This window comes from Rosa chinensis, chromosome 3 (assembly GCF_002994745.2).
Source record: "Rosa chinensis cultivar Old Blush chromosome 3, RchiOBHm-V2, whole genome shotgun sequence".
Classification (NCBI taxonomy): Eukaryota; Viridiplantae; Streptophyta; class Magnoliopsida; order Rosales; family Rosaceae; genus Rosa; species Rosa chinensis.
Genome location: NC_037090.1, coordinates 9,617,114 through 9,644,049, shown reverse-complemented (window position 1 = coordinate 9,644,049; position 26,936 = coordinate 9,617,114). Strand labels below are relative to the sequence as shown.

The window sequence follows — 26,936 nt, the reverse complement described above, 5'->3', positions numbered from 1 at the left end:
ACATTCATTCATTTAACTACAAACGCACTGTGGGATACAGTTATATTTTTAACCGAAACACATATATAGAATGTTATTTGGTGATGGAATTGGATCCGCTATTTTTCTCCTTCACATTGCAATGCCCTTGAGTTCACGTACAGACTAGGGGGGCAATTCACTTCCCGTTGTTTATGCGGCAATGACTTTGGTGTGAACACAAAAGTGTAGTCATCAGCAAATGGTGTGGCCTACGACAATAGATTTTTCCTTCTTGTTCACGGTATTTAGGTAGTACATCCTCATGACTCCTCACCTCAACGAAACACTAGACATGGAAGGACAAATTGATGGTGGGGAGTGGTGTTCTGTAAGCACTAAGAGGATATGTACCACACCACCAATAACGATGATGTTTAATGGTGTCACATATATATAGTGTGGCATCTTGTATTCTTTTCACTTGACGCAAGCTAAAAGGAAAGACTTGCGTATTCGCACTCAAAGTATACCATGTGAACACTCGGGTGGTCCAAGTTAAACATGTCATGAATCATGATTAACACTAACAGCATGTAAATGAAAGCTATAAGTCGATGTTCGATTTCTATTAGTTCAGTGTCATATCCTTGGCTAATCAGTCCACTGCGAAATAAAAGATACGAGTGAAAGAAATCCTTTAAAAAAAAAAGTCGAAAAGGTGCGGCTCATGTCTCATTCCATGTATAACTGGCAATCTTAGAGCAAACGATCGAACGATTAGTCACAATCTTTAACTAGAATTGGGACCATTGTGAATTATTGATTCAACTTTTGTGTCATTGGTTTCGTATTCTAATTATTCGTGGAATTTTGTACCACAAGTTTGAAGCCAAGGATAAAATGCTAAGCCACCTTTTATTTCTTTGGCCAACAAATGAGGGAAATATTAGCCATTGTACTAAACCGATCTCTTACAACAGCGATTTACATCACAGTTTGGATCCCATAGGAGTACTTACATCAACAACTTTAAGGAAAAAACGAGTCCGGGGGATGCCAAGCTTCGAGTTCTGCAGAATTATGCCGAGCGTAGCGATCAGCTCCCGCTTCACCGCCTTCGTAATGCCGCCCAAAGCCACCAACTCACCGTACGCCGCCGGTTCGCTAGTGCTCGCACCAAATGATATGGGAACTGATCCCTTGAGTAACACCATCACATGCTGCATCGCACGACGTAATTAGTTAAGTCTCAAACATGAAATTAGATGATTAATTAAGTGTGTGGGAGTCAACTAGGCACAAATGTGAAATGGGTTGGCACCAACTTTGGGATTAAAGCACTCAACAATATTAAGTGGGAAGGTGATGTTCCATTACTATAGTGTCTTTAACTCATCAAGTGGTACTTGAAACTAGTGTTTAATAAGGCATTAGTCTCCACTCCAGACTCTCGACAAGGGACAAAATAGCTTTCAAATAAAAAAAACAGATTAGGCTCACATAATTGAGTGTTTAATGATTTATAAAACAATAATATATATTAGGTGAATTACATTTTGAGATACTTTAGATGTTTCTAGATAAATTCTTTAAAAGTGTAAATTATTGTAAGAATTTAAACTTTTAAAAGAATTTATGCTCTAATTTTAACAAAACACTCTACTTAAAAAGCACATGATCACTTGAAAGTTTTTGAATGCATTAGTTTAAGCAACTATCGTCAATCAATTAAACAAACATGCACTAGTTTACTGCCTATAAGCTTAATTGGTAAAACTATTTAAACAAAGAGAGTTTCTTAACAGAGAAAAATGCAAGGTGTTCGACAAATTGCATGATAAATGAAAGAAAACTAGGCCAGCAAAAACAAGTTAAGGTGCGGACTTCTTTGTAACACGTCAAGAAAAAATTGATGAATCTGCCATCACCGCAACAAATAGCTCCGAGCAAGAGCAGAGCTAAACCCCACCTTAAATTATGGCCGGGGTTCTAGTGGCGCGCGGCAAAGAAGGAGAAGAAGAAGACCGAGAACCACGTACCGTAGCCTACAAAAGATTTAGCCATGCCAACCATATCCCAACTCCTCTTATTCTAATTCAGATTTGCACATGACCAGCCTCATCTACAGTTGACCTTTTAATGTGGTGCCATAGAGGAATGGGTCCCCGAGTACAGCCATGTGCAAATGAATGAAGAAGAAGTTCCAATCTTACATGGTTAAGAACTAAGACCTTGATTGATATGAGAAAACCGGTCCTTCTCATTTAGTTATATATTATCGACCGGATACTATTCGAACAAATTAGGTTAAGAAATATATGGTGGTCCAAATTTACTGGAACGAAGAAAGGCAAGGCAAGAAAATCAAAGCAGACTTTGGTTGAAGAAAGCAAAACGCAGAAAAAAAAAGACAGGAAAAAAGTGAAATTTTCCCAGAATTCTATGGCGGCTATATTTCTGCAAAGCAGCAAAAGCAATATAAACAAATGGACAATTTAGTGCGGATAGAACAACATCAACAACTACTTGTGTTACTGAGGCAAGTCAACCTATTTTTGGGATTAAAAGCTAAGCCTCTAATTAGCTAAATTTGGCCAGAAAATCATGTTGTTTTTGGATTAATACCAACACCATACAACATGAAACTTAAAAAGATCGAGCTTAAAGTGTGTGTGTGTGTGTGTGTGTGTGTGTGTGTGAGAGAGAGAGAGAGAGAGAGAGAGAGAGAGAGAGAGAGAGGAGAGAGAGAGAGAGCTAGCTTACGCTTTCGGGCTTTCCGGTAATGGCAGAGATGGCTTTCGTAGCTTCGGAGAAGATAGGATTAATGTCAACTCCATCTAGGTTCACGTTGGTGGAGAGGTAAAGGCAAGGCATCTTCTTCTTCTACCTTTAGTTTCGAATTTCTGAGATCGGATTACAACAAGTAACTCTTGAAACTAAAAAGCACGAACCTTCGTTTAGGCAACTGTTATATATATTGGAAGCTCAAGCTGTGTAGCCTAGGACACAGCTTGGTTAGTTAACCAACTTATATACACGTTTTCAATGATATATAGTCAATTTAGAATTTAGAGTTTACAGTCTACTTGCACAGACAAGGAAGGAGAGAAGGAGAGAAGCAGAGGTGGGATGTGTATAATGTCGATCATATTTTCACATAAATCAGAATCAGAGCATGTAAAAACAAACATCAGTGATTCAGACACATGACTGACATCCTCTCTTTTTTATATAAAAAAAAAAGTTTAGAATAATATGATACATTATCTTATCAAATTAATTATAGACATAAACTATTTTGGTCAAATAATTAAAAATACATATTTCTTTTTATAAGAATAATTTGATTGATTTCACTTGTGAGCCATTGTTCACGGGACCACGATATATAATTGACCTCCACATGTATATCAATTTTGGAAATAATGAAAGTATCCAATAATTTTTTTTTGTAGTTAAATAAGAAATAGAACCTAATGGGGTTGGTCTAGTGGAAGCATGCTAGGCTGCAAGTTAGGCGGATGCTGCAGAGCTTCTCCTGATAATAGGTCTCTGGTTCGAATCTCAGCTTGTGAAAAATATCCCTTGGGGAGGGGTCATACCCAAGTTGCTCTCAGCACCGGAGTGGTAACTCATCCGATCACCATTTTTGTAACCCAAAAAAAAAAAATGTATATGCTACACAATCTGCGTTAAAGTTATTGAATAAGAGTTCAAATACCAACTATTATTATCATATCCCTATAAAAAGGCTCCTAATTTGGTATGTATGATCATTTAATTGGAATCATCACTGTTTTTAGAGAGTTTTGCACATCCAATGGTGTATTTAAGTTTTAAAACTCTTTTGATTAAAAAAAAAATTTAAAACTCTTCTACCTAGAAAAAGAACTATAGTCAGTGTAAAAAATGAGCTGAAATAATAACAATTTGCTTTTCTTTTCTTTTACTTCTTATTCCACATTTCATAACACTACGTAGGTGTTCTCTTAAGTTTTCTAAATCACTGCACTATAATTAAAAAGAAAAGTAATAACAACTCATTAATTTTTTACACCCACTATAGTTCTTTTTCTATAAACACTTATTTGGTTGAGTTTTTTGTATAAATCACTCCCTCAAAAGAAACGTATACTTGAGTTTTTGTTTTGGGGTAAGTAAACACTTATTGGTTGATCACAACAACCTTAGCGCCAACCACACTCTGACTAAGATCATAGATTATTGAAAAGCTTAAAGCTTGCCTCATAAATGGGCGGAACAATTAGAAATGAGAATCAAATCAAAATGAAACACTAAAAGAAAAACAGACAAACCAACAATGAAATTCACAGCGTAATTGGGAAAAAATCTCGAACCATTACCTCCAAACTAAAGTTGACACGAAGGCTAATGAATAACATATTTATTACAACTTCCTTTGCACATAAAAAAGATAAAAACATTCTGTTAAAAACGGCTATACATAACGAGTTGTTATTAGCCGATTTTGTTTATTAGACAACGTTAAGAGAAGAATTTATCAGTGAATGGAGGCAGCAACTAGAGGTAAGTGAACAGGTTTTGAAAAAAAAGAAAAAAAGAACGCCGCTCTCTCTCTATCTCTCTAGGGTTAGGGTTTTCACGTTCTGTTCAAGTTTCAACTGCCTCATCATGAGTTCCGTTGATGCCATGGCTGCCCGACTCGCCTCCTCTCTTGCACTTGCAGAGGGAAAGAAGAAGGTAGATCTCCGTCCATCGCAAGGCAAGGGCTTGCGACAATCTGAAGTTTTTATGGTGGGAAAACTCCTCATTGCTAGGGAGTTCAAGGTCCGTTCCTTCCTAGGTATGTTTCGATCTGCCTGGAGGGTCAATGGGACGCTGCAAGTTGAAGAAGCTGAAGGAGGTAGGGTTTTGTTCACTTTTTCAGATCCTACAGACCGAGCTAGGGTTTGGAGTGGTGCACCATGGGGTTTTAACCGTGCTCCTGTGGCTTTTGCTGAGTATGATGGGGTTATGCCAATTGAGAAGGTGCCATTGGTGAAATCCTCCTATTGGATCATGCTGCAGGGTATTCCACCTGCATTTAGATCAGAAAGGGTGATGACGATGATCGGATATACGTTGGGAGACTTTCAGGAGATTGATAAGTAGGGGAAGAAGGTTGGCAAGTACCGAATTAGGGTTGAGATTCCTCTGATCAGGCCATTGTCCTTTCAACGTTGGTATTGGGTGGAGGAAACGGTGGAGTTTCTATGCAATTTCAGGTATGATAAGTTGTTTGGGAGGTGTGGAGTGTGTGGGTTGATCACCCATGTTGGACTGCCGTGCTCTGGGCCGCCGTTGAACGAAGAAGATGATGCTGCAGAGCGCACGGTATTAGGGTCGCCGTCGGTGGCGCAGGGTAATGCCATGTAGTTCAGGATCGGCGGCTTGACTACGGGGTTGGGTTCTGAAGGTTGCAGCCATGAAGCTGCATTCAATCCTAGGGTTTCTTTCAATGGGCACAGTTTGATCTCCAAGACTCAACTCCATAGGATGATCCCGGAGCAACTCCTGTGCAATCCTACATATTTGGTGCAAAAACCACGTCTTAAGGTAAGCATTAGAGAGATAGATGAGTCTGATGGTAGGGTGGAATCATTAACAGGCAAGCGTCGTTCTAGGGTTGAGGCTGAAATCACCATATCTCCAAAGAAACTCAAATTGAGTTTGGTAGTTGGTAAAAAAAATCTGGAGCCTGCTGATATGGGGCTGGTCTCACTGCCACAGAATGTTCAAGGCATGGTGAAGAAGAAGAGAGGGAGGCCGGTGGGAAGCAAAAATAAAATCTCATCTGGTACCGCAGCAAAGATGAATGACTTGAAGGTAGATGGTGTTGGGAAGCAGAAGTCTGCTAAGAAAAGTCTGTTGTCTAACCTGAATGGTGCAGCTGTTACTGCAAGCTCTAATCTGAAAGGAAAGGAGCTAGTTGTGGCATAGATCTTCATTGCCTAGGGTTTCAAGCCTGTGTAGGTTGGGAGAGCTTCTATAAGTTTTCTGAGACGTTTCTAGTTACTTGATTGTACCACAATTGCGTGATTGGCAGGTAGGGACTAGTTGAATGATTTCCTTTCCTTAGAAGATGAGGTAATCCTTTCTTGTATAGGCTTGCATCAAGCGTGCGCTTTTAGAACTTTAATTGTTTGCATTTTCTCAGATAGGTTGTACCGGTTGTTACTTACCGAGGTTCTTATTTGAGGGTTTATAGACTCTGGCCTTTTCATGGCTATTGATTCTAATGGTATCAATTTCTATTCAAAAAAAAAAAACTAGAAGTAAGTGAGTGTGGCTGGAGCCTATGATTAGGCAATCGTTGACTGGGCAAATAGGGTTATTGGTGCCCGCAACTAGGATTAAACACCTCATTTATCTCTTTTTTTATACTCTGTTTAGGTCTTTCATATATTTGTCTATACTTAATTTGTTTAGGTTGGACCTAAGTTTTATTTAGGGGAATGCTCATTTACCCAATTTCAGCTTAAAAATTGCTCACTTGCTCCACTAACAGTTTTTTAACCATGTTTACCCAAAACACTCTAAGAGATTATTTCCCTAATACCCAATTAATTCTTTTTTATTCTTTTTTATTTATTTTTGGGACTTTTTTGCCTTCTCCTTCTTTCTTACTTAGAGGGAGAAGTCATCCTCCACCTTGCCGGACTTCGGTGACCAGTGGCCGGCCGTTGACTCCAGTGATGGGAATCCAGCGACCGGCGACCGAAATCCGACAATCGATGACCAGAATCCGGCAACCGGTCATTGAACTCTTGAATCCAGCTACCGAACTACAGTCGGGATTCCATAGTCTAAATTTATTGCTCCTAATAATACCCAGTAGCCATATTATTGACCCCAGTAATCATATTATTGCCCCCCAATACTCATATTATTGCCTCCCAAAAATCATATTATTGCCTCCAATAATCATATTATTGTTGTCCAATGAATTGTATAAACTTCCAAAACCAAAATGAGTACACTACAGGCACAATTGATCATATTATTGCCCCCCAGTAATTATATTATTGCCCCCCAATACGCATATTATTGCATCCTAATAATCATAGTATTGCCCCAATAATCATATTATTGCCCTTAAGTGACCAAAATGAATACATTACATATACAAAAAAAATATATAAAAAAATATCAGGATACCAAAAAAAAAAAAAAAACAAAATTCCCTGGGCACCCACCGGAGTGTGAGGCCGATGCAGGAGTGGTCGGGGCGTGTTTTAGGGTGACGGCGACGTTGGAGCGGAGTCGGATCGGCGTTGGGGCTGAGTTGTTGCAATGGGCCTTGGATCGTTGGATCTGTGGTTTGGATGACGGCGACGCTGGAGGTGGATTTATCGAGTTGTTGGCCCGAAGCCAAAGGTGGGGTGCCGGAGCAGCCATGGCAGAGAGAGTCTGGTTTGAGAGAGAGAGAGAGAGAGTCTGTTTCTGGTGACGGCGACGCTCGGAGGTTCAATTCGAATCCGGATGCAGTGCTCTGATCTTGGGGCTAGCTTGGGGGACCTGGCGGTGTTGACTTGGTGGAGCTGTTGGCCCGAAGCCGGAGGTGGGGCGTCGGAGTAGCCATGGCACGAAGAGAGAGAGAGAGTATGAGGGCAATACTGTCAAACACTGTTAGATTAGGTAAATGGAGTTAAAAAAACTCTTAGTAGAGTAAGTGAATAATTTTTAATCTAAAATTGATTAAGTGGTCACGGCCCCTTATTTAATTTAACACACTTCATCTGTAATGGTTATTACCACAGGCTAGACTCTAGAGATACATGTATATAATACTATCTTTCATGGTCAGAGTAAACAATCAGCAATGACTAAGCTTTTAATCGTTGTGGTCAAATAACAAATTTATACCAAGAAAAAAAGAAAAGGGGAGAAGGCAAATTTTGCTTTCTTTATATCACACCGGGTTAGACCGTACGTTAATGTGTTTATCTTCTGCAGGTTGCCTATGCCGCCAACATTGTTTGGTCTATTCTGGTATAATTAAACTTCATGGAACCAACATATATGACTTAAATATGTGGAAGGGAAACATGTGTTTAATACTAGTATAATTAAATTATAACCCCATGCCAAGTCTCTTCTTCTGGTCGAGGGCATTGGAGCACAGTCTCTTGCTACGTACTCTCGAATTGGTCTACCTGCATTTTGCCATCTCCTCACAGCACCTCTTTTGTACATTGAAGCCAAAAATTAAAAACCATTAAAATTCTCACAAGATTCAGTGATTTACAGACATCTAGAAGTGACTTCTCTTGGTTCAATCAATTTATTTCAATATTTGTGCATACTTGTGTAGTTGGAAGTTGGAACTTCTTTGGTGTTAGATTTTACTGTGTTTTTGCCTGAACTTCTTAACTTTATTTTTTTATTTTTTTTATTTTAAGAAGTGTTGTAGAAAGTATGTAGCTCTAATTTCATAACTTTTAGTACCAGTTCCATAATTTCCGTTTTCTTTTGTGAAATAATGCACTGCAACGCTTTACAGTTGCTATGAGAAACTTTTTCTCTTGTACCCTCAAAGGTGAACATTTTCTTCTCTCAAAAAAAAAAAACGTGAACATTATCTTTTTTTTTTCGGTGAATAAAATGATGACAAAGTGTGCTATAAAACCTTTGCTTCGATTAATATAACTGACATATTTCACTAAAAAATAAAAACAAAAACAAAAACGAAAAATAATCGAATTACTGAAAGCGGCGGGTTTCTACGACCCGGTCCAAGTGTCCGTTAACAAAACGGCGGGTTGCAATGGCCGTTGTCTCTTCCCGGGGTTTTTCCTTTGAAAATTTGGACTCCACTATCACTACCGGAAGCAATGGAGGAGGACCACGCGCCCGGCGCGTGCAGTCACTCTCTCAACCTCCCATCAATTTCCCCCACCGAACCTCTCTCCACCGAAACCCTAGCTTCCCTGAGATCCCTAATCATCAACCCCTCAACTCCCTCCCCCGCAATTTCTTCAATCCTCGAAACCCTAACTCGCTCTCTCCAACTCAGTCGCGACCCGCTCCGCACTCTCAAGCTCCTCTCCGACCTGGCCGCCCGACACCCCCACCTCTCCGCCCTAGTCTTCCACTCCGTCCGCTCCGACTCGCTCCTCTCCACCGAGTCGACTCGCGTCGCCGCCGAGTCACTCGATGTCTTGGCTTCGATCGCAGAGCGGAATCGAGAGCTAGCGCCGGCTGTTGAGGAAATCGACGACCGGTTGTTCGCCTCGATTTGTTTTAGTCCTTCTCCGGCGATACGGCCGTGGCTTCTCAGAAACGCCGAGAGGTTCGGTGTTAAGCCTTACTTGCTATCAAGCCTGTTTCTAGGGTTTACGAAGGATCCGTATCCGAATGTGAGGAAAGCTGCATTGGATGGACTCGTTGGTTTGAGTAAGAGCGGCGTTATTGACGACGGTGATATGATCAGAGGCTGCTACTTCCGCGCCGGTGAGCTTCTAAACGACATGGAAGACGGCGTTAGGTCCGCTGCAATTCAAGCGGTGAGCTTTGTCAAATTGTTGATTTTAGTGCCATTGTGATTTGGTGATGCTCACTTTTATGTGCTAATACACTTCATGAATGCACAGGTGTTTGCTTGGGGTCTAATCCTCATGGTGTGCGATTCGGAGGCGAAAGCATACTGGTCTGATGAAGTATTTGTCAAGGTAATTTGACTCGGCTGAAATTTTTGAGATGATTTGTTCTACATGAGTTGGTGCATTGTGCTTTGAAATTGAGCTCTGTCTCTACAGACTACAGCCATCAAGTTATAAACTTTTCACTTTAGGTTTCGGGCATGCTGACTGGAGCTTTTTTTTAGCCGTTTATGGATAAGCATTATTGTCCGAAAAGGCTTACTAACCTATTCCGGTTAATTTTCTCTAGGACATCACTGAGGATATATCACCAACCTTTTACCCTGCATTATTGAATGGTAGGACTTTCCCTACCTATCATTCTATGTCAATGAGTGTCAGAAATTTTCATAGAGCATCATATGCAGTTGAGACCTTATGTCTTATGCATCGGTTATGTTTGTAGATTTGTTCGATGGTAAGAGACATGAGCATGGAGGTCAGGATTGAAGCTTTTCATGCCCTTGGGAAGATAGGAATGGTATCTGAAGATATTCTTTTGCAAACCCTGTCAAAGAAAGTCCTGGTGGCTACAAAAGAAAAGAAATCTCTTGCTCAGTGTTCCGATGAACAACTGGAAGTATCAGGGTCTATTGTTGCAGGAGCTTTTATGCATGGACTTGAGGATGAATTCCATGAGGTATCTTTTGACTCTGACATGCAACGAACTTTTACCAAATGCGCGCTTTTGAATAATGAACTCTTTTTTATCAATATGAAGGTACGAAAAGCTGCATGTCATTCTTTGGGTACACTCACCATACTCTCTTCCAAGTTTGCTGGAGAAGCCTTGAACTTACTGATGGATGTACTGAATGATGACTCAATGCTTGTGCGGTTACAAGCTTTTGAAACTATGCATCAAATGGCAACTTTTGGTCATCTGAAGGTGCAAGAAAAACACATGCATATGGTACGCTCTGTAATCTTAGTTGTTAATCTTGTAGTTATACAGAATAGGTGTGACTTACTATCTGATAATTTAATGTACTACTGGTTATGAAATCAAGTCGCATCTTATGCTATGAGGTGGCACAACCTCTTCACTTTCCAATTCTAAGTTTTTGGATTATTCATAGTTTTCTTTCTTTGAAATTCCCTCTTATGTTTATTTGTTCTCGTCTCCTTCCTAGGGTGTTGCTTGCTAATGTTTTGTCTTGTGGTTTGTTAAATTATAGTTGGTATTATACGATTATCCTTTTCTCCATGACTTAACATGCCTAGTAAGAAGTCAGTAAAAAATTTCTTTACACCAGGTGACTTCATGAAACTACTCAAGTACAGACTGCCTATAATTTCTTTTTCTCGTTAATTGATTTTGCAGTTTCTTGGCACTCTGGTTGACCGTAATACCCTGACAAGATCTGCTGCAAGGAAAGTACTTAAATTGGCAAAGCTGCCAGATTTGAAGTTGTTTAGATCAACTATTGATACCCTTTTAGATAACTTGGAAATGTGTCCACAGGTTAGCTTTTCATTGACATTTTATTGATATAACTTGCAGACTTTTTTTTTTTTAAGTAGCATGCGGAGTGAATTTGGTCATTTTAAAACTTGGATTTTATCGTATTTCTTCAGCTAATTCAATTTTGTTTTTTTCCAGGATGAAGCAGATATATTAAATGTTTTGTTTCATATTGGACGAAATCATGGAAAGTTTGTGGTCCGCATTATTGAGGAAGTTTCTCAGCAGGTTAGCATGCTCTCACAGGGTCATTACTCATTAATATAAATAAATACCTCGACCCAACTTTCTTTGTAAGCCTGGGTGGCACCCAAATATGATTTTCATTCTTGCTTGGTGACAGGGTCTGTTCAAGTCTGAGTATTATGAAGCAGGGTTTAGCATATGATAGGTTGTGAGTTTAATGCTTGGTAGAACTATTGTTAACTACCACAGTCAAAAGATATTTGAAAGCATGGTGCAGAATAGCACCAAGGAGGATAACATAGGCTTTGGGAATTTACGTATTTCTATATGTGGCTTGAAACTCTAAATTTTGTTTTTTTTTATTCTTTCCTGGTTTCCTTTGGTTCTTATGCAACTGTAGTTTCTACTGGGAACTCTATATTTATTGTTCCTTTTTTTTTTTTTTCCATCTGTCAGATGGAGCCAGTGTCTAATGGCAAGTTAGGCTTTGATAACGTGAGGGTGGGTGCCTTGCTAGTTCTGGCCATCTCAGCTCCACTTTCACAAGAACGTGATTGCAGTATCCCACCTAGTATATTTTCTTATGCAGTTACATACCTGGGAAGAATTTCACATGCTTTGAGTGACATTATTCATCAAGAGGGCCTGTTGAATTACTTGTCTCAATGCAGTAGATCCTCTGGACCGTATGATATGGAGTTTGACTTCAGCGCGAAAAGAGGTGGAACCTCTGAAATCTTGTCTCCAACAGTTAAGAAACCAAGGGAGGCTGGAAATTCTCTTGTAGAGTACAGTCTAGATGTGCAAGATGAAGTGACCAAGTCAATGAATGTTGTTCTTGAAAAGGTGAAGGATATCTGGCCATTTGTACAAGCTGGATTCACGACTGAAGGACTCAGGACTTTAAGGTAAAGTACTGTCGTTTACTATCCTTATCTATTGACATAAAACTCCCCCCCACCTAAAACAGAAAAAAGATGAGACAGAATTATGTTACCCTTTTTAGGGCTCCTTTCAAAATTTGTTTGGTCTTCTTAGTTTAAGGTATAAACCAATGATGGTCCATACAGACAGCTAGTTTAAAATCATAGAGACAGCACTAACATATGCATGCTTTGAGATTATGCACCAACTGGTGTTGAGTTGACTGTTTCATGTGTATTATTTGATTGCCATAATTCTTCAGAACTTTTCAATCTCCGTTCTCAATTGTTTATTTCTTTTGTGACATGACCTTATGCAGAAGTTGCAGGGAAGAATTGGCAACATTGACGTCTGGCTCTATTGCATCTGGTGGTAGCTTTGCCTTTACGATGCAGTATATCAAGATCATGAAACTGCTTGCAAAGGCATGGGTGAACTTCGTGCCTTCAAGACACCTTCCTTCTAGCGGGATGGGAGACTTGGACTTTGTGTTGGGAAAGCTAGACGCGAGGCTTAGTGAACTGAAAAGTACGTTTATAGGATTGTCTAAAGTGGAAGAGTTGCATATTTTGGAGCTGGTACTTGTGACTTGTATGCTCAAGCTTTCTAAAGTTGAAATTTGCTGCCATCTTGGTACTTTGAGAAAGCTCTCTTGTACAATGGCACATGCGGAATCTCTCCTTGAAGATGGAACTGTTGAACCATCCAGGTTTATGATTGAAGTCAGAAAATTATTATCTGAAATTGGGACATCTCTCAATGGTAGTTCCTGTAATCCAGTTCTTTTTAGAAGAGTACTGGAAAGTTTCTTCCTTGAGCGGCTTGTGTTATGTGGTGGACTAAAGCACATAAAGGCAGATCTGGACATACCTGACAATGACTACGAACATCCTCTTTGCTTTGTCGCAGGGTTGCCCGTTGGTATACCATGCCACATCACTCTTCATAATGTTTCGGTTGAAAGCAGATTATGGCTCAAAATGACTGCCAATGGAATTGATGATACTCACTTTGTCTCCTTGGATTCAAACCTTTTTGGAGGCTGTGATGATCATAGAATAGTTGTGTTTACCGCACCATTTTACAAAACCCCGAAAGCATTTTCTTTTACAGTCAGCGTTTGCATTTGTATGGAATATTTGTCTGAGGATGAGGATGTGTCTTTTCTCAAACGTTGTGGACCTAGACATGAGCTTGCATCTCTTTGCCGAGAAAAGGAAGTTTTTCTTTCTATGGTCAAGTGAAAATTGAGTAGCTTGTCCAATTTTCTGTGTTAGTTGAAGAAATATACATCTTTATTAGAAGAATAGTAGACTGTAGTGTTTATCTCCATCATTTGCCAATTGTAGTCTTTAGTGGATTTGGGAATGGAGCACTAATGATATTAAAAGGCTACAAGGCTATAAATATAGCAACTCAGATGAATTCTCATAGATGATAAACAACACCAACTCATATATTACCAGATATAATAATGTCTACAATTAGTTTCTCACTCATATCAAAGCATTGAAATCTTTCCACCGCTGGATTTTTTCGAGATGAATCTTGCAACATTGATCCCCAAAACACCATCTCGAACCACAAAAGACCTTACTATATGCGCCTAGCATGTACATGCTCCTGTATTACATATTTGATAGACAATGAGTTTCCGACTAGATTAACCGCAAGTAACACCTTGATCAGGTCGAGTAAGCAGTGGCCGACAGGAAGCACCTTTTGCTAATCACCCCCGCCATTTCTTGCCAACCTTGGCCCTCCTTGTAGCATTCAACCTACCATTATGTTAATGCAACTGTTAAAGTACCGCATAAAATTCTTGTCCATATATACATAAGGAATGCATGGCATTATGTAACTTACAGCCTCTGCAATGCTGGTATCCCCTTTCACCCCTCCAATTACATAGATGGTATCATTAACAACAGCCGCAGCCGAATATCCCCTAGAGTAGTTCATTGGTTCCCCAGGCATCCATGACTCAAGGCGTGGGTCAAAAATTTCTACACTTGACACCATAGAATCTCCATCATGACCACCCAGAGCATACCTACAAAAGTAGAAGTCTATAATCAGGAATGTCAAAGAAAAAGTACTGAGGAAAAAAAAAGTCAAACACCAAAATCAAGAAGAGAAGATTATAACTTTTTTTTTTTTTTTTTTTTTAATCCCCACCCCTCCCCACCCATGATGGGGCTCGAACTCCTGACCTCCCAAATGAGAGTTCAGAGCCTTACCACCCCACCAACACACACACACAAAACGATTTTTTTTTTTTTTTAAAAAAAAAAACCCCACCCCATTCCCACCCTTGATGGGGCTCGAACATTATAACTTGCAGTTACAGACTAAAGACTAGTTTTGCATTCTTTAACTCAGTGAGATCTGGTGCTTCTTTTCGAGTTGAAGAGTGGGTCTGATCAGAGCAACCTCAACCAGACTGATTCTTTCACATTTTAAAGTTTTCGGGACAACTAGGGCATCATTATTTTGTACAGAGATCTTCATCATCAAAAGTTTGTGATAACTAAATAAGATGATGTTCTTAATTGACAGCAAAATATACCTTATCCATACAAAGCAGGAATAAGAAACTACAGTAGATTGTCCAAGTTAAATCCAAACTTGCGTACCAAAGTATGTTCACATTTTCATGGATTTATTACAGGAACAACCATGTCTAAAGTCATCATGGAGCACGTCTAAGATGCTGAGAATACAAGTCAAGCAAAGGTACTTACAATTTTTCATTTAATGTAACCAATGAATGGCAACCCCTTTCTGATTTCATACAAGGGACTTTCTTCCAACTATGCTCCCTTGGATCAAATCTATCAACGGACCTGAGATATGAACATTTTCATGTCAACCATTGAAAGAGGCATGTTTCAGGATAGGATAGTGAGTTTTGTATCCCTCGATATAAAACAGACAATTCATCTGATCTATCCAAAAACTAGGATTCTGATGAACATGATGAAAAAGTGCAAGCAACTTGACAAATGAAATAATATTCCAGTATGTTTACAAACTGGACTGAAATTCAATTACCTGCAGTGGCAGGAGTCCTATAGAATTAACGTGTGATAGCCTAATTATGCATCTAAAAGTTAAACTTTATATAGTTGCTCTGTGCCACAAGCTACTCTCTTTTCTTCTGTTGGTCAAATTCCTTTTCCTCTTCCTATGTTTTTTTTTTTTTCCCAAAACTTTGTTAATGAGATGAAAAGGCTGTGGATAAGCATTTTACAAAAGCACTGATCAGAAACAACAAAAGTCATCAGCTACTAATTAAATATGCAGAGTGCAAGTATATGTGCCTTTACAAGATAAAGTCAAACTTATATGAGTATACCACGGTTCATGCATAGTGTTGACTAAAGATAACCAATAAGGCAATATCTTACTTCAAATAACCATTCCCATCATACCCTCCAGTAGCGTATATTACTCCATTTAGTTCTGCCGCAGCGAGAGCAAATCTCTGGAACAACAAAGAAGAACAATCAGGACCCTCGAATAATAGTATTTCCTACTTACAACCATATTTTTTTACCTTTTGTAGCATTGACTGTGTACGGATCCATCGACCAACATCTAAATCAAGCATTTCAACATCAGAAAAACACTCAATTCCATTGCCGCCACCCATTGCAAAAATTTTATTGTTTGTGGTAGCTGCAGCTAAGCTCCCCTTTTTCTCTCTCAAAGAAGGGCAGACCTTCCACTGCTCGTCAGCAGGGCAGTATGATTCAACTTCAGAAAACGACCAAGAAGAATTAGAAAAACGTTAATGCCAACAAGAAATAGATTTAAATTGAGAGAGACTCAATACCTGTATCATACCACACAGCACCATCACCACCTACAGCACTAGCACCATCACCACCTACAGCACTAGCACCACCTCCAATCACATAGAGATCACCATTTAATTTTGCAACAGAAGCATATCCACGATCTGAGCTCATTGGTCCAAGAGATTTTATCACATTTCGAGAAGGATAATAAGAATCCAATGACAACCATGATTCACCATCAGATCCTCCAACTAGATATATTGACTCATTAGGATCCAGATCCAGCATATCGCACGATGCAATATCCTTCTCTTGTGTGGAGGGTACAGACTCACATTCCAACTTCATACCGTCTTTTAACTGAATCTCAGACTCTGACTGCTTTTCATCAATATGTGCAAGGGATGGTGTAGACTCAGATTCCGACTTTATACCATCTTTTAACTGTTTAATTTCAAACTGTGCCTGCTCCTGAAACGCCAGCCAAAGAACTCAATTTAACAATGGTATAATCGTTCTATTTTTTTATGTCAATCAAAAGCCTACTGCTATGAAATTTAAGGCCTAAACTAAAGCATTTTACATAAGTACACAACTATGAGCAGAGCAACTACCATATAAAATGAAGATAGTTGACTGTGGGAGTTAAAGACCAACAACAATAATAAAACTGCCTTGAACCAGTTCAGTGCAGTGATGACCAAATGCATGAATACTATTTAACATGAATAAACAGAGGAAGTAAGGTAATGAGATGGATATATAGAAAATTTAACAGAAATACTGTATCAAGTACCAGCTTATGCTCCAAATAGCCTATCTTCTTAGCTTGTTCATTCTTGAAAGCTTTTAACTCTTCAACCTCTTGAACCAACTGTATGAACAGAACATACATAAATAGAGTGGTTGAATATAAAATAAAGCTAGCAGGTATGTTTATCGACTATTTAATAATCACTTACCTTATCGATTTGTGACTGATCAGACGAGGATCGAGGACTCAACGCAGACAATGAGCAAGGACTCCCTCCACTCTTCTTCTCAGACCAGGAATGAGACCTCTCTACCCTCATCTCCACTAAACCCAATGGTTCAGGTGGATTCCAATTGACCGCTACAGGCGTTGCATTAACAATAGCACTATCTTTAACATCTATTGACAAAGGCACATTTTGGTATTCACTGTTGAGATCACGTTGAAGAGACAACTCTTTCAGTTTTGCGCAAATGAGGTGCTGTTCTTCTTGTTCAGCGTCTTTCACATCTAATACAGCTTCAGATGGATTGTAGTTTCCAACTAGTGTTTTCGCCCCTGAAGTGAGTGGTTTAAGCCACTGAGCTTCCACTGTTGTCTTACGTGAGGGTTGCATTGGAAGATCAGTTTTCCTCTTTGGTATTTTCTGCGGTACTTTAGTACCTGGAGCGATTGGGCAAGATGCTAACAAAGACATCAGCTTGTCTGTCTGAGCATGATCAAGCTCAAACCAGAATTTATTTGCACTGTAGTAGTTGTCCGCAATAATCAGTTTAAACTGACTCTCAAGCAGTGGTTGGCACTGCAGCTGGACACGAATCTGAACCTGAAAGGTAGAATAAAAAAAATAAAAAATAAAAAATCTCAGTCTAGAATGCCTTCTGTTGACCAAGACTGGGATTGTCTAACATGAAAAATAACTCAGATTAAACCAATCATATGAAGCTTTATATAGCACCTGTGCAGGAAATTGTGTTCTCACTGATCCATCAGTTGTCCAACCATATGGATCAATATTCATTTGGCCATGGCTAGCAGCCTCATAAATTCCATGAAGCGTCCTATCGTTATAGTTGAAGAGAAAGAGGGGCAAGCCAGGACTAATATTCTTCACATATGAAAAGTGTGGACCCGGTAAACCTGAACGAATTTGTATGCTGACATGAGTTCTGGAACCAAACTAAAACTATAGCAAGAAATCAGAAGAAAAAATAATAATAATGGACAAAACCAACAATCAAAGAGTTTATACTCAATCAAACTGGCTACTATACTTTGGGGCTCAATATAACTGAATTTAAGTGTGGCAATCCACTTGCATCATAATCTAAGAACCGGTGTATTAAATTCAACACCAAATACCACTAGACCATTGTTTAAATAATGTGAAGTATAAGAACCTAATTAAAAACTGAAAACAGCAAAAGAAAAGAAGAAAAAGATGCAAAAAGTTCAAGATACCAACCAAAGAGTTGTTTAGATAGACATTCCATCATTGTGCTGCTCTTGCAACCAAAGATAACTCCACCAAGGTGATTACTTCTCAACTGTCTTGCTTGTACAGAGTAGGTTCCCAGGTCTGGAGTAGGAGGCATAGTAAAGGTTTGTGTCCTCCTTCCAGCTCCCATTTTCAGATCCCAAAAGGATAACAGTTACCTGAATAAGAAACAAAGGTCATGTACCTTAAACAGTATTATATGTGATAGAATGCAGGCTAACACTGATGAACAGAAAATTGGGAGGGAGGGGGGATAATTAATTGGCACCAAGAACCATTAAATGCATTGGAAATCAGCGACGTTTTTCATGCGTAGACGGTCAACAAGTCCATAACGCAACAAAGCCGTTACAGGTTAGTTTCGCCCTTTTTGCTCTAAGTCCGAAAGAGCAGCGACGCGTGGAGATAAGAAGCCTAAGTGGAATCTTTTATATCTCCAGTGCCCTGGTTCTTATTTCTTAATCCTCTTTTTGTAATTTTCTTCCAAATGTTCAGAAAGACATACAGAACCAAATTGGGAATATAGCTCCGTAGTATTGATATCATCTTTTTTCCTTTAATGCCAATTCATAATTGGAAGCACTTCAATGAGTAGCACAAGAAAAACCAATCCATTTCATCAATGAATTTCTTTAAGAACAAAATGGCACAAACCTGAACAAAACACAACTAAGGAAGGCCAACAAAACACAACTAAGCAAACTGATAGGCATCAGAAAACAGAATCAGTGAGAAAAAGGAAATGCATATACATAAAGTAAAAAATGCAGTATCTCAACCAAGTAAGAAACACCAGTTCAAATTCTTAGCCAATTTACACATATGAAGAACATGCTTCAGAGTTCAGACACATGGGTAGCAATTCAGTCATACAAATTCAAAGCAATAGAGAAAAACCCATTCATTGTTTCTGGGCAATGAGACAAACCCTATAAACAGCCAAAATCAAAATCTGCATTTGAATACCAAAAAAGTAAATAAATTTCCATTTGAGTACCAAAAAGCTTGAAGACCCATATGAGGGAATGCAAAACCGCACAAGCACGTTTCTGTATTCAAACAACCAAAAAGCTAAAAAGCTCTCATCTTTATCATCCCAGGCCCATATAAACCCTAGAAATTGATGAAACCCACCATCTCACAAAATCAAAACCCGCCATCTCAATCAAACAAGATGATCAAAATGACGGCCACTGCATTTTGCATACCTTTTATTTATAGAACACTAGAATGAGACCCAGAGAGAAATCTGTGTCTGGGTCTCAACTGAGTGTGTCAGAGAGAGAGAGAGAGAGTGATGAGGGTTTATGGTTGAGGAATGGGCTTTTGCCTAGAGAGTATCTGAGAGCGCCAAAAGGTAATGAACCAGTGAGCAAAGCTCTCTACTTGTAGACAGACGTGTTATCTATACCCCCGGCGCAGGTTAGCATCAACTCCCTTTTTTTTTTTTCTGTTATATATAATATTTTTTTTATTTAGCACGAAAATAATTGGACCACTTTCATGTGCGTTGAAAAGAAAAGGCTGTCAGATGTGGAGAGAAAGGATGTAGAAACAATTAAACAAACGTCTTTAGGAAGTTACAACTTTTTTGGTTTTACCAAAATAAATAGAAAAGCTATAATCTTTTTTGTACGGAACGATAGTATATGAGTTGTAAGACAGACAACACAGAAAATGAAAATTGAGTTACAACTAAGTTAGGTTAAAGACTCAATATCGCTCATTATAACAAAAAAATTAGTTTAAAAACAAAAATAATTTCATAAGCGGAGTGAAATTGAATTCTAATTAATTATTATATTCCATCTAAGTGTTTATGCAGTCCATGTATGGAAAAGGAATGGGTGGCAAGGCTTCAAATTTGTGAGGAAAAGGGATGGGTGGCAAGGCTTCAAATTTGTGAGGAAAAGGAATTGTCAATTGTGTGAAGAAGAGGAATATTTGTAGATTTAGAAAGGAATTAACTAAAATAGCATGAACCTTGAAGCATAAGGTGCGTGTAAATTGACAGAGGAGACTGCAATGGAATAACTTCTATAGAAAATTACAAGCAAGTGTCATTTTGAAACTTTATTTAGTTATAACGTCATCTAATTGTTTTTATACACATAAGGCCATTTCAAACCAGAATTATTTTCAATCATGACAATTATGCCCCTTCACTTTTATAACAAATAATTTCTGATCTCTCTTTCCGAATCCAAATCCGTTCTCATTCTCAAAATAAATAGAAAAGCTATAATCTTTTTTGTACGGAACGATAGGATATGAGTTGTAAGACAGACAACATAGAGAATGAAAATTGAGTTACAACTAAGTTAGATTAAAGACTCAATATCGTTCATTATAACAAAAAAATTAGTTTAAAAATAGAAATAATTTCATAAGCGGAGTGAAATTGAATTCTAATTAATTATTATATTCCATCTAAGTGTTTATGCAGTCCATGTATGGAAAAGGAATGGGTGGCAAGGCTTCGTTTTAAGTTTCTCCGAAACTGCCGAAATTTCCGTAAATTTGAAGTACCGAAACGAAATTCATATGCTATATCATTTCCGTCAGGAGTTTTCCGAAATTTACCGAAATTTTCCGTACATTTCGGCGAAATTCTAAATTTCCGAAATATCTACACACACAAAATATATTTAAATATTCAAACCGAAATTTTGTCCGAAATTTCTCTGAAATTTCTTTTAAATTCGTATTTCACAGTTTTCGACTTTTCGCTGACAAAATATGAAATTTTGATTTTTTTTTTTTCAATCCTCCTTCATAACACAGAAACTCTCTTTCTATCATGTGTATCATCTACCATATAATTATTAATTAAGAAGGTATGTTGAAGGCTTTACTGTTCTTTTTAGTTTTTACTAGTATTTTCTTAGTGCGTGGCTTTTTGACCACCATGACCATAATGATGTCTTTCAACTTTTTCGTAGGCTTGGAGTTCAGTTTTCTCACAACAAACTTTGAATTTTTCTAATTATTAGTGAAAAAGGCGTGATGGCCAAGCCTCCCACTGGGTTCCAGCCATAAAAAAAAAAAAGTAAATCACATTCACATTATCAATATACATAACATTTATAATTACATATAGAATTATATATAGTGTTTAGCAACTTACTATAGTTTTAGTTAATTACTCGTCGTCTCGTCCATATTAAATATGACAATTATATTATTTATGTATAATTTTAGAGAATTTACATTGTAAATAGGTTTATTATAGGTTAGGTTAGTCTATGTAAAAGTTTCATTCAAAAATATCATTTTATACATGCAATTAATGTGATTTCTTTATTTTTAACCGAAATTTCCACCGAAATCGAAACTTTCTCCGAAATTTCTTTAAATTTGAAGTACCGAAATCGAAACCGAAACTGAAATTTGAAACCTTGCAAATTTGTGAGGAAAAGGAATGGGTGGCAAGGCTTCAAATTTGTGAAGAAAAGGAATTGCGTGAAGAAGAGGAATATTTGTAGATTTAGAAAGAAATTAACTAAAATGGCATGATGGACTGAAATGGCATGAACCTTGAAGCATAAGGTGCGTGTAAATTGACAGAGGAAACTACAATGGAATAACTTCTAAAAGTGAAATGGCATGAGCAATCAAAGTTTTCTTTCTTAACTTGATTTCCATTCAAAAGGTGAAGTGATAGTCATCTTCATGACAACTTATGTGATGAAGATTTAAGCCTCAAGAAAAAATTTTGCAGGGAATTATGCAAGATGGTATTAAATTGTTGGGAGCTTTTTTAATGAAGACTATTAAAATGAAAATCAGTTGAGAACTTTCTAATTAACGGTTTGGAAGACCATTTTTTTTATTACATTTCCATAAATCAACCATTAGATGTTTATGTATGTATGAGTAGATCACTTCTGAAATTTTTTTTCCAAATTACTGATCGTTAAAGAATTGAATTAGGTCAAATCAATGGACGAACCAAATATATCAAACATGAACCGTTCATGTTCATAATTGATAAATCACGATTATGAATGTCTTAACGATTTCAATTTGGTTGAAAAATTGCATAAATGATCTACACATAAATATCTAAACATCTAACAGTTGATTTAAGAAAATGAGATCGAAAAGTGAGTCTAACACAAAAGTCATCCATTAATCCTCATTAGAATGACTTTTAAGTTGTGCAAAATGTTTCTGGAGCTTTTTTAGTATAATTAGTAATCTCGAGTGATGTACGACTTACAAATAAAATGTGAAAAGTTAATGAATAAAGTCTTAAATTAGGTGATTGTGTTAATGAATAAAGTCTTAAATTAGGTGATTGTGTCACTACCAATGAAAACATAAAAGATGATGATCTCCTACTCAAAATATCTCATACATCTCATGAAAGACACCAAGAGTACCCTTATAGAACATCATACACAACTCTTGATTAGACTATCGGGACCGAAATTCACCGGGTGAGTATTTTTGAGATTACAATAGCAAATCGTCATAACTTGTAAACCATCAGACCTGTCCGGTTCTGTCAGATGACCGTTGTATGTTTATCTGGTCAGGTTTCATTTGGGTTGACATCAACCGAGACGAGAGTTTGAACTCTAGCATTTCATTCATTTTGATTTGTCATAGCCTATGAAGGTAAATTTTCGCCATCATCTTGATGCTAGTCGCCTAGTCTACACAAATCAAGTCATTTTGCAACTTAACTACCATAAGCTTCCTCAAAGGGTTTCGTCAAAATATACAGACCATAAAACAGGAGTAGTTCAGTCATTGTAATTGCCCCGGGCGAGTCAAGGAACTTGGCTTTAGTCAACTCGTACTGGCAGTGTTACGGCAATGTCAGTCGATCATTCCTTCAATATCCTTCTCATCGATATATGCTATGGAGGGTGTAGACTCAGACTCCATCTATTAACAAGTCTTTTAACTGTTGAATTTCAAACAACGCCTCCACCTGAAATGTCAAGAAAGAAAAACTCCAATTAATTTAACATGACATAATGGTTTTGTTTCTTAATTTGTCAATCAAAATGCCTTGAACCAGTTCAGTGCCAGTGATGTAAATGCTTGACTAACGCATGATGCAATTCAACTTTATTTAGACGAATCGGCAGAAGAAATAAGGTGCAGAAGCAGAAATACAGAGATTTTTTGACAAAGACGTGCATTACCAGCTTATCCTCCAAATATCTCATCTTCTCAGTCTGTGCGGTACTAGACGCCTTCAGCTCTTGCACCTCTAGAAGCAACTAGTACAAATCAAATAATACATAAGAGTGGTTCCAAGTAAAACTGAAACTAACAGCACTAACTAAAGCATAGATTTAATAATTTAAATGTATGGACTACTAAAATAATAATTTACCTTAGTAATGATCCCCGGATAGAACATGGATCCAGGACTCTGCGCAGAAAAGTAGCAAGAACTCTCTCCACTCTTCTGATCAAACTGGGAGAATGGACTCTCTGCCTTACTATCTACAGCATCTCCAGCCAAAGGTACAGAATCCAATTTCAGATTTGAACTATTCAAATACTCAGCCTCTGAAATAAGTGCTTCAAGCCATTCAGGTTCCTGTATTATGTTAATTGAGGGAAAATCTGGAAAATCAGCTTCCCACTTCAATGTATTCTGAGGTGTAGAACATGTCGAACCCCCTTTAAGATGTGAACTGTTCAGATGCTCAGCCTGTGAAGTAAGTTGATAAGGCCATTCAGGTTCCACTACTGTGCTACTTGAGGGAAGAGTTGGAATATCAGTTTCCAGCTCCACTCTATTCTGTGGTACAGAAGTGGCTGGTTTACACAATACAGCTTTCTTTTGTAATGTATTACGTGATGGAAGAGCTGGAAACTCAGTTTCCCAGTTCACTGTGGGTACAGAATTCAAATTCTCAGCCCCTGAAGTGGGTGGTTTCAACAATTCAGTTTTCTGTATTGTATTCTGAGTCGGAAGAGCTGGAAAATCGGTTTCCCAGTTGGGTAGAGGAGTAGGATTCTCAGCCTCTGAAGTGAGCGGCTTACACGATTCAGCTTTCTGTATTGTACTAGATGATGGAAGAGCTTGAGAATCAGTTTCCCTCAGCATTGGATTCTGTGGTGTTGGTTTACCTGGAGAAATCGTCAATGGTGCTAGCAGAGATAGCAGATTTCTTGTTTGAACATGATCAAGCTCAAACATGAAATGCTGTGGATTGAAGTAGTTATCAGCAATTATTGGTTTAAACTGGCTTTCAAGCAGTGGTCGGCACTGCTGCCGAACACGCATCCGAACCTTAAAGTAGAAAACCGGAAAATATCAGTAAAGCCTTCTCTTACCCAAGACACGGTATGTCTAACATGAAATTATAACTCGGGACAATTGCAGCAATTATGGCAGAACCTTTATTTAGTACCTGTGCAGGAAATTGGGTCCTCCCTGACCCATCAGCGGTCCATCCGTATGGGTCAATATTCATTTGGCCATGACCAGTAGCCTCAAAGATACCATATAGCTTCCTGTCACTATAGTTGAACAGAAATAGTGGTAAGCCAGGTGTAACTTTCTTCACATATATAAGGTGTGGAGCCGGTAAACCTGAAAGAGTTTGAATGCAGCACATCAATTCTGGAAACAAAAGTAAAACTAAACCAAGAAATCAGAAGAAAGCAGTGCACAACAATCAAAGAGTTTCTTATTTGAAGTTAGCTAGTTTTGTATATCCAATATAACAAGGGCTACAATACTTTGGCGCCTATTAACAGTGAAGATGGCAATGGATTTACACATAATCTCCAATAAAAATATCAGTAAACCACTGGTTTAAAGATTGAAAAACAATACATAAGATCCAAATTATAAACTGAAAACAGGAAAAGCAAAGATTAGGAGCAAAACATGCAATAAGTCCAGAATACCAACCAAAGAGTTGTTTTGATAGACATTCATTCATTGTGCTGTGCGTGCACCCAAAGATGACTGCACCTAGGTGATTCTTCATCAAATTTCTTGCAGACACAGCATAGGGTACCAGGTCTTGATTAGAAGGCAGAGTATAGGTCTCAGTTTTCCTTCCCGCTCCCATTTTCAGATCGAAACAGGATGAAATTATATCATACACCTGAATACGAAACAAAGGTCATGTACCTTTAACAGAGAGTTAGAGTGTGTGTGTGTGTGTGTGTGTGTGTGTGGATATAATTACAACGCATGCTAACAATAAGGACCATGAAATGCATCTAAAATCACCATTGAAAGCCCTATGGAGAATCTTATATAGGTTCCATGTACTAATTCTTAATTCTCCTTGTGTATTTTTCATCTAGAAAAGATTATATATTTGCTGAAATGTAATATAACCAGAAGACATACAGAACAACAAACCTGGAATACGACATCTAAAATTTGAACTATTCATCATCTTATTTCCTCTAATAAGAATAAAATGTTACAAATATGAACAAAAAACTATGAAACAGAATGCCAACAAAACAAGAATAAAATATGGCTGAGGATCATTAGTATAAACAAACAACAATATAATAAATAAAGTGGATTCTCTTCTAAAGTTCACAAACCAGTTAAATAAGCCTTTAGAACCGCCTTTACATTCTCAGTTATTGCAAACATATGAACAACACGCTTCAAACCCATGGCACACGATTACGGCATGCCATTTAAATTCAATCCACAATGTACTAAGATTTCACACATAATACATGCCTGGACAATAGCAATACCAAAACTGTTCACATTCAACTGCTATCACCTCTTTCCGGCTAAAAAAAAAAAAAAAACTATCATCACCAAGTCCAACAATAGCAACTAATTATACTATAATCAAAGAAATCAAAGGAAACAAAAAAAGCTCTTCTTTTTTCAATTGTATAATCCCAAATAGGCAATATTCTAATACAGCATCAAACGGAAAATCTAAAGGTGACGCCTTTAACCCACAGTCTTAATCTTAAACTCCTGAGCAACAAACAAGTAATGAAATTCACAATTACAGAGAAAACCCCTTCATCTTTAAGCAATGTTCTTTCCACTAATCAAACCCTAAAAGCATAATGTTTCCACATTTCAAAACCAATAAACAAATAAAACGCCATGGATTCTTAAGAGAGAACAGGAAATGAAACCACAGAGGCACAATTTCTACTCAAACAACCAAAAACCATCTAATCTAACCAAACCAAGCCAAGCTCTCTAAAACCCTACAAATCCATGACTAGTTTACAAAATCGAAGCTCGATCATAATCTCGATTCTCGATCAAACCAGAAAACCCAGAAAGTGATCACATTTTTGCTTACCTCTCTACTTGGAAATGTGAAGGATCAGGGAATTTTTGTGGGTGTGTGAGTTCTGTGTGAGATGAAGAGAAAGAAATCGAGAGAGAGTGATGAAAAGGGTTTAAGGGAAATGAAGAAGTGTTTGCCCAAAATGGTGACACAGAGCGCGAAGCATCACTGAGCTACAAAGCTGGGTTTCCAGTTATATTTGAGAAAGAAACAAAAGAGGAGCCAAGTACACACACGGGCGCATTTTAGCGAATTAGGTGCATGTGAAAATAATTTGAAAAAATTTCAAATCACTATTATGAAGAAGTACAGCCAGAGGCGCATTTTAGCGGCCAAAGGCTGTCTGACCGGTGTGGAACTATGAGTCAAAATTGGGTCAGCAAGTCAGTATGAGTGATGTCAAAATTTGAAGA

General features: G+C 38.0%; 4 protein-coding genes across 5 annotated transcripts; 1 reads left to right on the top strand and 3 right to left on the bottom strand.

The window, feature by feature from the left end:
• Positions 1–857: 857 nt before the first annotated feature.
• Positions 858–3,124, bottom strand: LOC112191523 (macrophage migration inhibitory factor homolog). Its single transcript, XM_024330885.2, has 2 exons — positions 2,725–3,124; positions 858–1,181 (listed from the first exon to the last, which is right to left on the bottom strand). Exons 1-2 carry the CDS (start codon positions 2,833–2,835, stop codon positions 951–953), a joined length of 342 nt encoding a protein of 113 aa, XP_024186653.1. The 5' UTR covers positions 2,836–3,124; the 3' UTR covers positions 858–950.
• A 5,611-nt stretch (positions 3,125–8,735) lies between these two features.
• On the top strand, positions 8,736–13,587 carry LOC112192627 (protein SIEL). The gene is made up of 8 exons (XM_024332432.2): positions 8,736–9,488; positions 9,576–9,653; positions 10,030–10,263; positions 10,345–10,536; positions 10,948–11,088; positions 11,227–11,316; positions 11,731–12,182; positions 12,518–13,587. Exons 1-8 carry the CDS (start codon positions 8,817–8,819, stop codon positions 13,440–13,442), a joined length of 2,784 nt encoding a protein of 927 aa, XP_024188200.1. The 5' UTR covers positions 8,736–8,816; the 3' UTR covers positions 13,443–13,587.
• A 46-nt stretch (positions 13,588–13,633) lies between these two features.
• LOC112192628 lies at positions 13,634–19,665 on the bottom strand. Of its 2 annotated transcripts, none has more exons than XM_024332433.2 (11): positions 19,462–19,665; positions 18,221–18,411; positions 17,714–17,895; positions 16,964–17,581; positions 16,798–16,875; positions 16,037–16,472; positions 15,758–15,957; positions 15,609–15,685; positions 14,943–15,044; positions 14,065–14,251; positions 13,634–13,976 (listed from the first exon to the last, which is right to left on the bottom strand). In XM_024332433.2, exons 2-11 carry the CDS (start codon positions 18,381–18,383, stop codon positions 13,884–13,886), a joined length of 2,136 nt encoding a protein of 711 aa, XP_024188201.1. In that variant the 5' UTR covers positions 18,384–18,411; positions 19,462–19,665; the 3' UTR covers positions 13,634–13,883. The 2 variants fall into 2 exon arrangements, with proteins under 2 accessions (XP_024188201.1, XP_024188202.1); XM_024332434.2 differs by lacking the exon at positions 19,462–19,665 and adding an exon at positions 19,251–19,419.
• A 3,155-nt stretch (positions 19,666–22,820) lies between these two features.
• Positions 22,821–26,719, bottom strand: LOC112192629. Its single transcript, XM_024332437.2, has 6 exons — positions 26,536–26,719; positions 25,143–25,341; positions 24,637–24,818; positions 23,607–24,515; positions 23,413–23,490; positions 22,821–23,195 (listed from the first exon to the last, which is right to left on the bottom strand). Exons 2-6 carry the CDS (start codon positions 25,303–25,305, stop codon positions 23,139–23,141), a joined length of 1,389 nt encoding a protein of 462 aa, XP_024188205.1. The 5' UTR covers positions 25,306–25,341; positions 26,536–26,719; the 3' UTR covers positions 22,821–23,138.
• Between the last annotated feature and the right edge of the window lie 217 nt (positions 26,720–26,936).

Excerpts from the sequence above, each read along its gene's own strand:
- LOC112191523 (XM_024330885.2), bottom strand. The coding sequence starts at position 2,835 with ATGCCTTGCCTTTACCTCTCCACCAACGTGAACCTAGATGGAGTTGAC. Across the intron at positions 1,182-2,724 it reads TTACCGGAAAGCCCGAAAGC|CATGTGATGGTGTTACTCAA; the intron begins GTAAGCTAGCTC and ends CGTGCGATGCAG.
- LOC112192627 (XM_024332432.2), top strand. The coding sequence starts at position 8,817 with ATGGAGGAGGACCACGCGCCCGGCGCGTGCAGTCACTCTCTCAACCTC. Across the intron at positions 9,489-9,575 it reads GGTCCGCTGCAATTCAAGCG|GTGTTTGCTTGGGGTCTAAT; the intron begins GTGAGCTTTGTC and ends ATGAATGCACAG. Across the intron at positions 10,264-10,344 it reads TTGAGGATGAATTCCATGAG|GTACGAAAAGCTGCATGTCA; the intron begins GTATCTTTTGAC and ends ATCAATATGAAG.
- LOC112192628 (XM_024332433.2), bottom strand. The coding sequence starts at position 18,383 with ATGGGAGCTGGAAGGAGGACACAAACCTTTACTATGCCTCCTACTCCA. Across the intron at positions 16,473-16,797 it reads GCTATTTGGAGCATAAGCTG|GAGCAGGCACAGTTTGAAAT; the intron begins GTACTTGATACA and ends CTGGCGTTTCAG. Across the intron at positions 15,958-16,036 it reads TGCTGTGTGGTATGATACAG|TTGAATCATACTGCCCTGCT; the intron begins GTATTGAGTCTC and ends CGTTTTCTGAAG.
- LOC112192629 (XM_024332437.2), bottom strand. The coding sequence starts at position 25,305 with ATGGGAGCGGGAAGGAAAACTGAGACCTATACTCTGCCTTCTAATCAA. Across the intron at positions 24,819-25,142 it reads TCTATCAAAACAACTCTTTG|GTTTACCGGCTCCACACCTT; the intron begins GTTGGTATTCTG and ends AAACTCTTTCAG. Across the intron at positions 24,516-24,636 it reads GGACCCAATTTCCTGCACAG|GTTCGGATGCGTGTTCGGCA; the intron begins GTACTAAATAAA and ends TTCTACTTTAAG.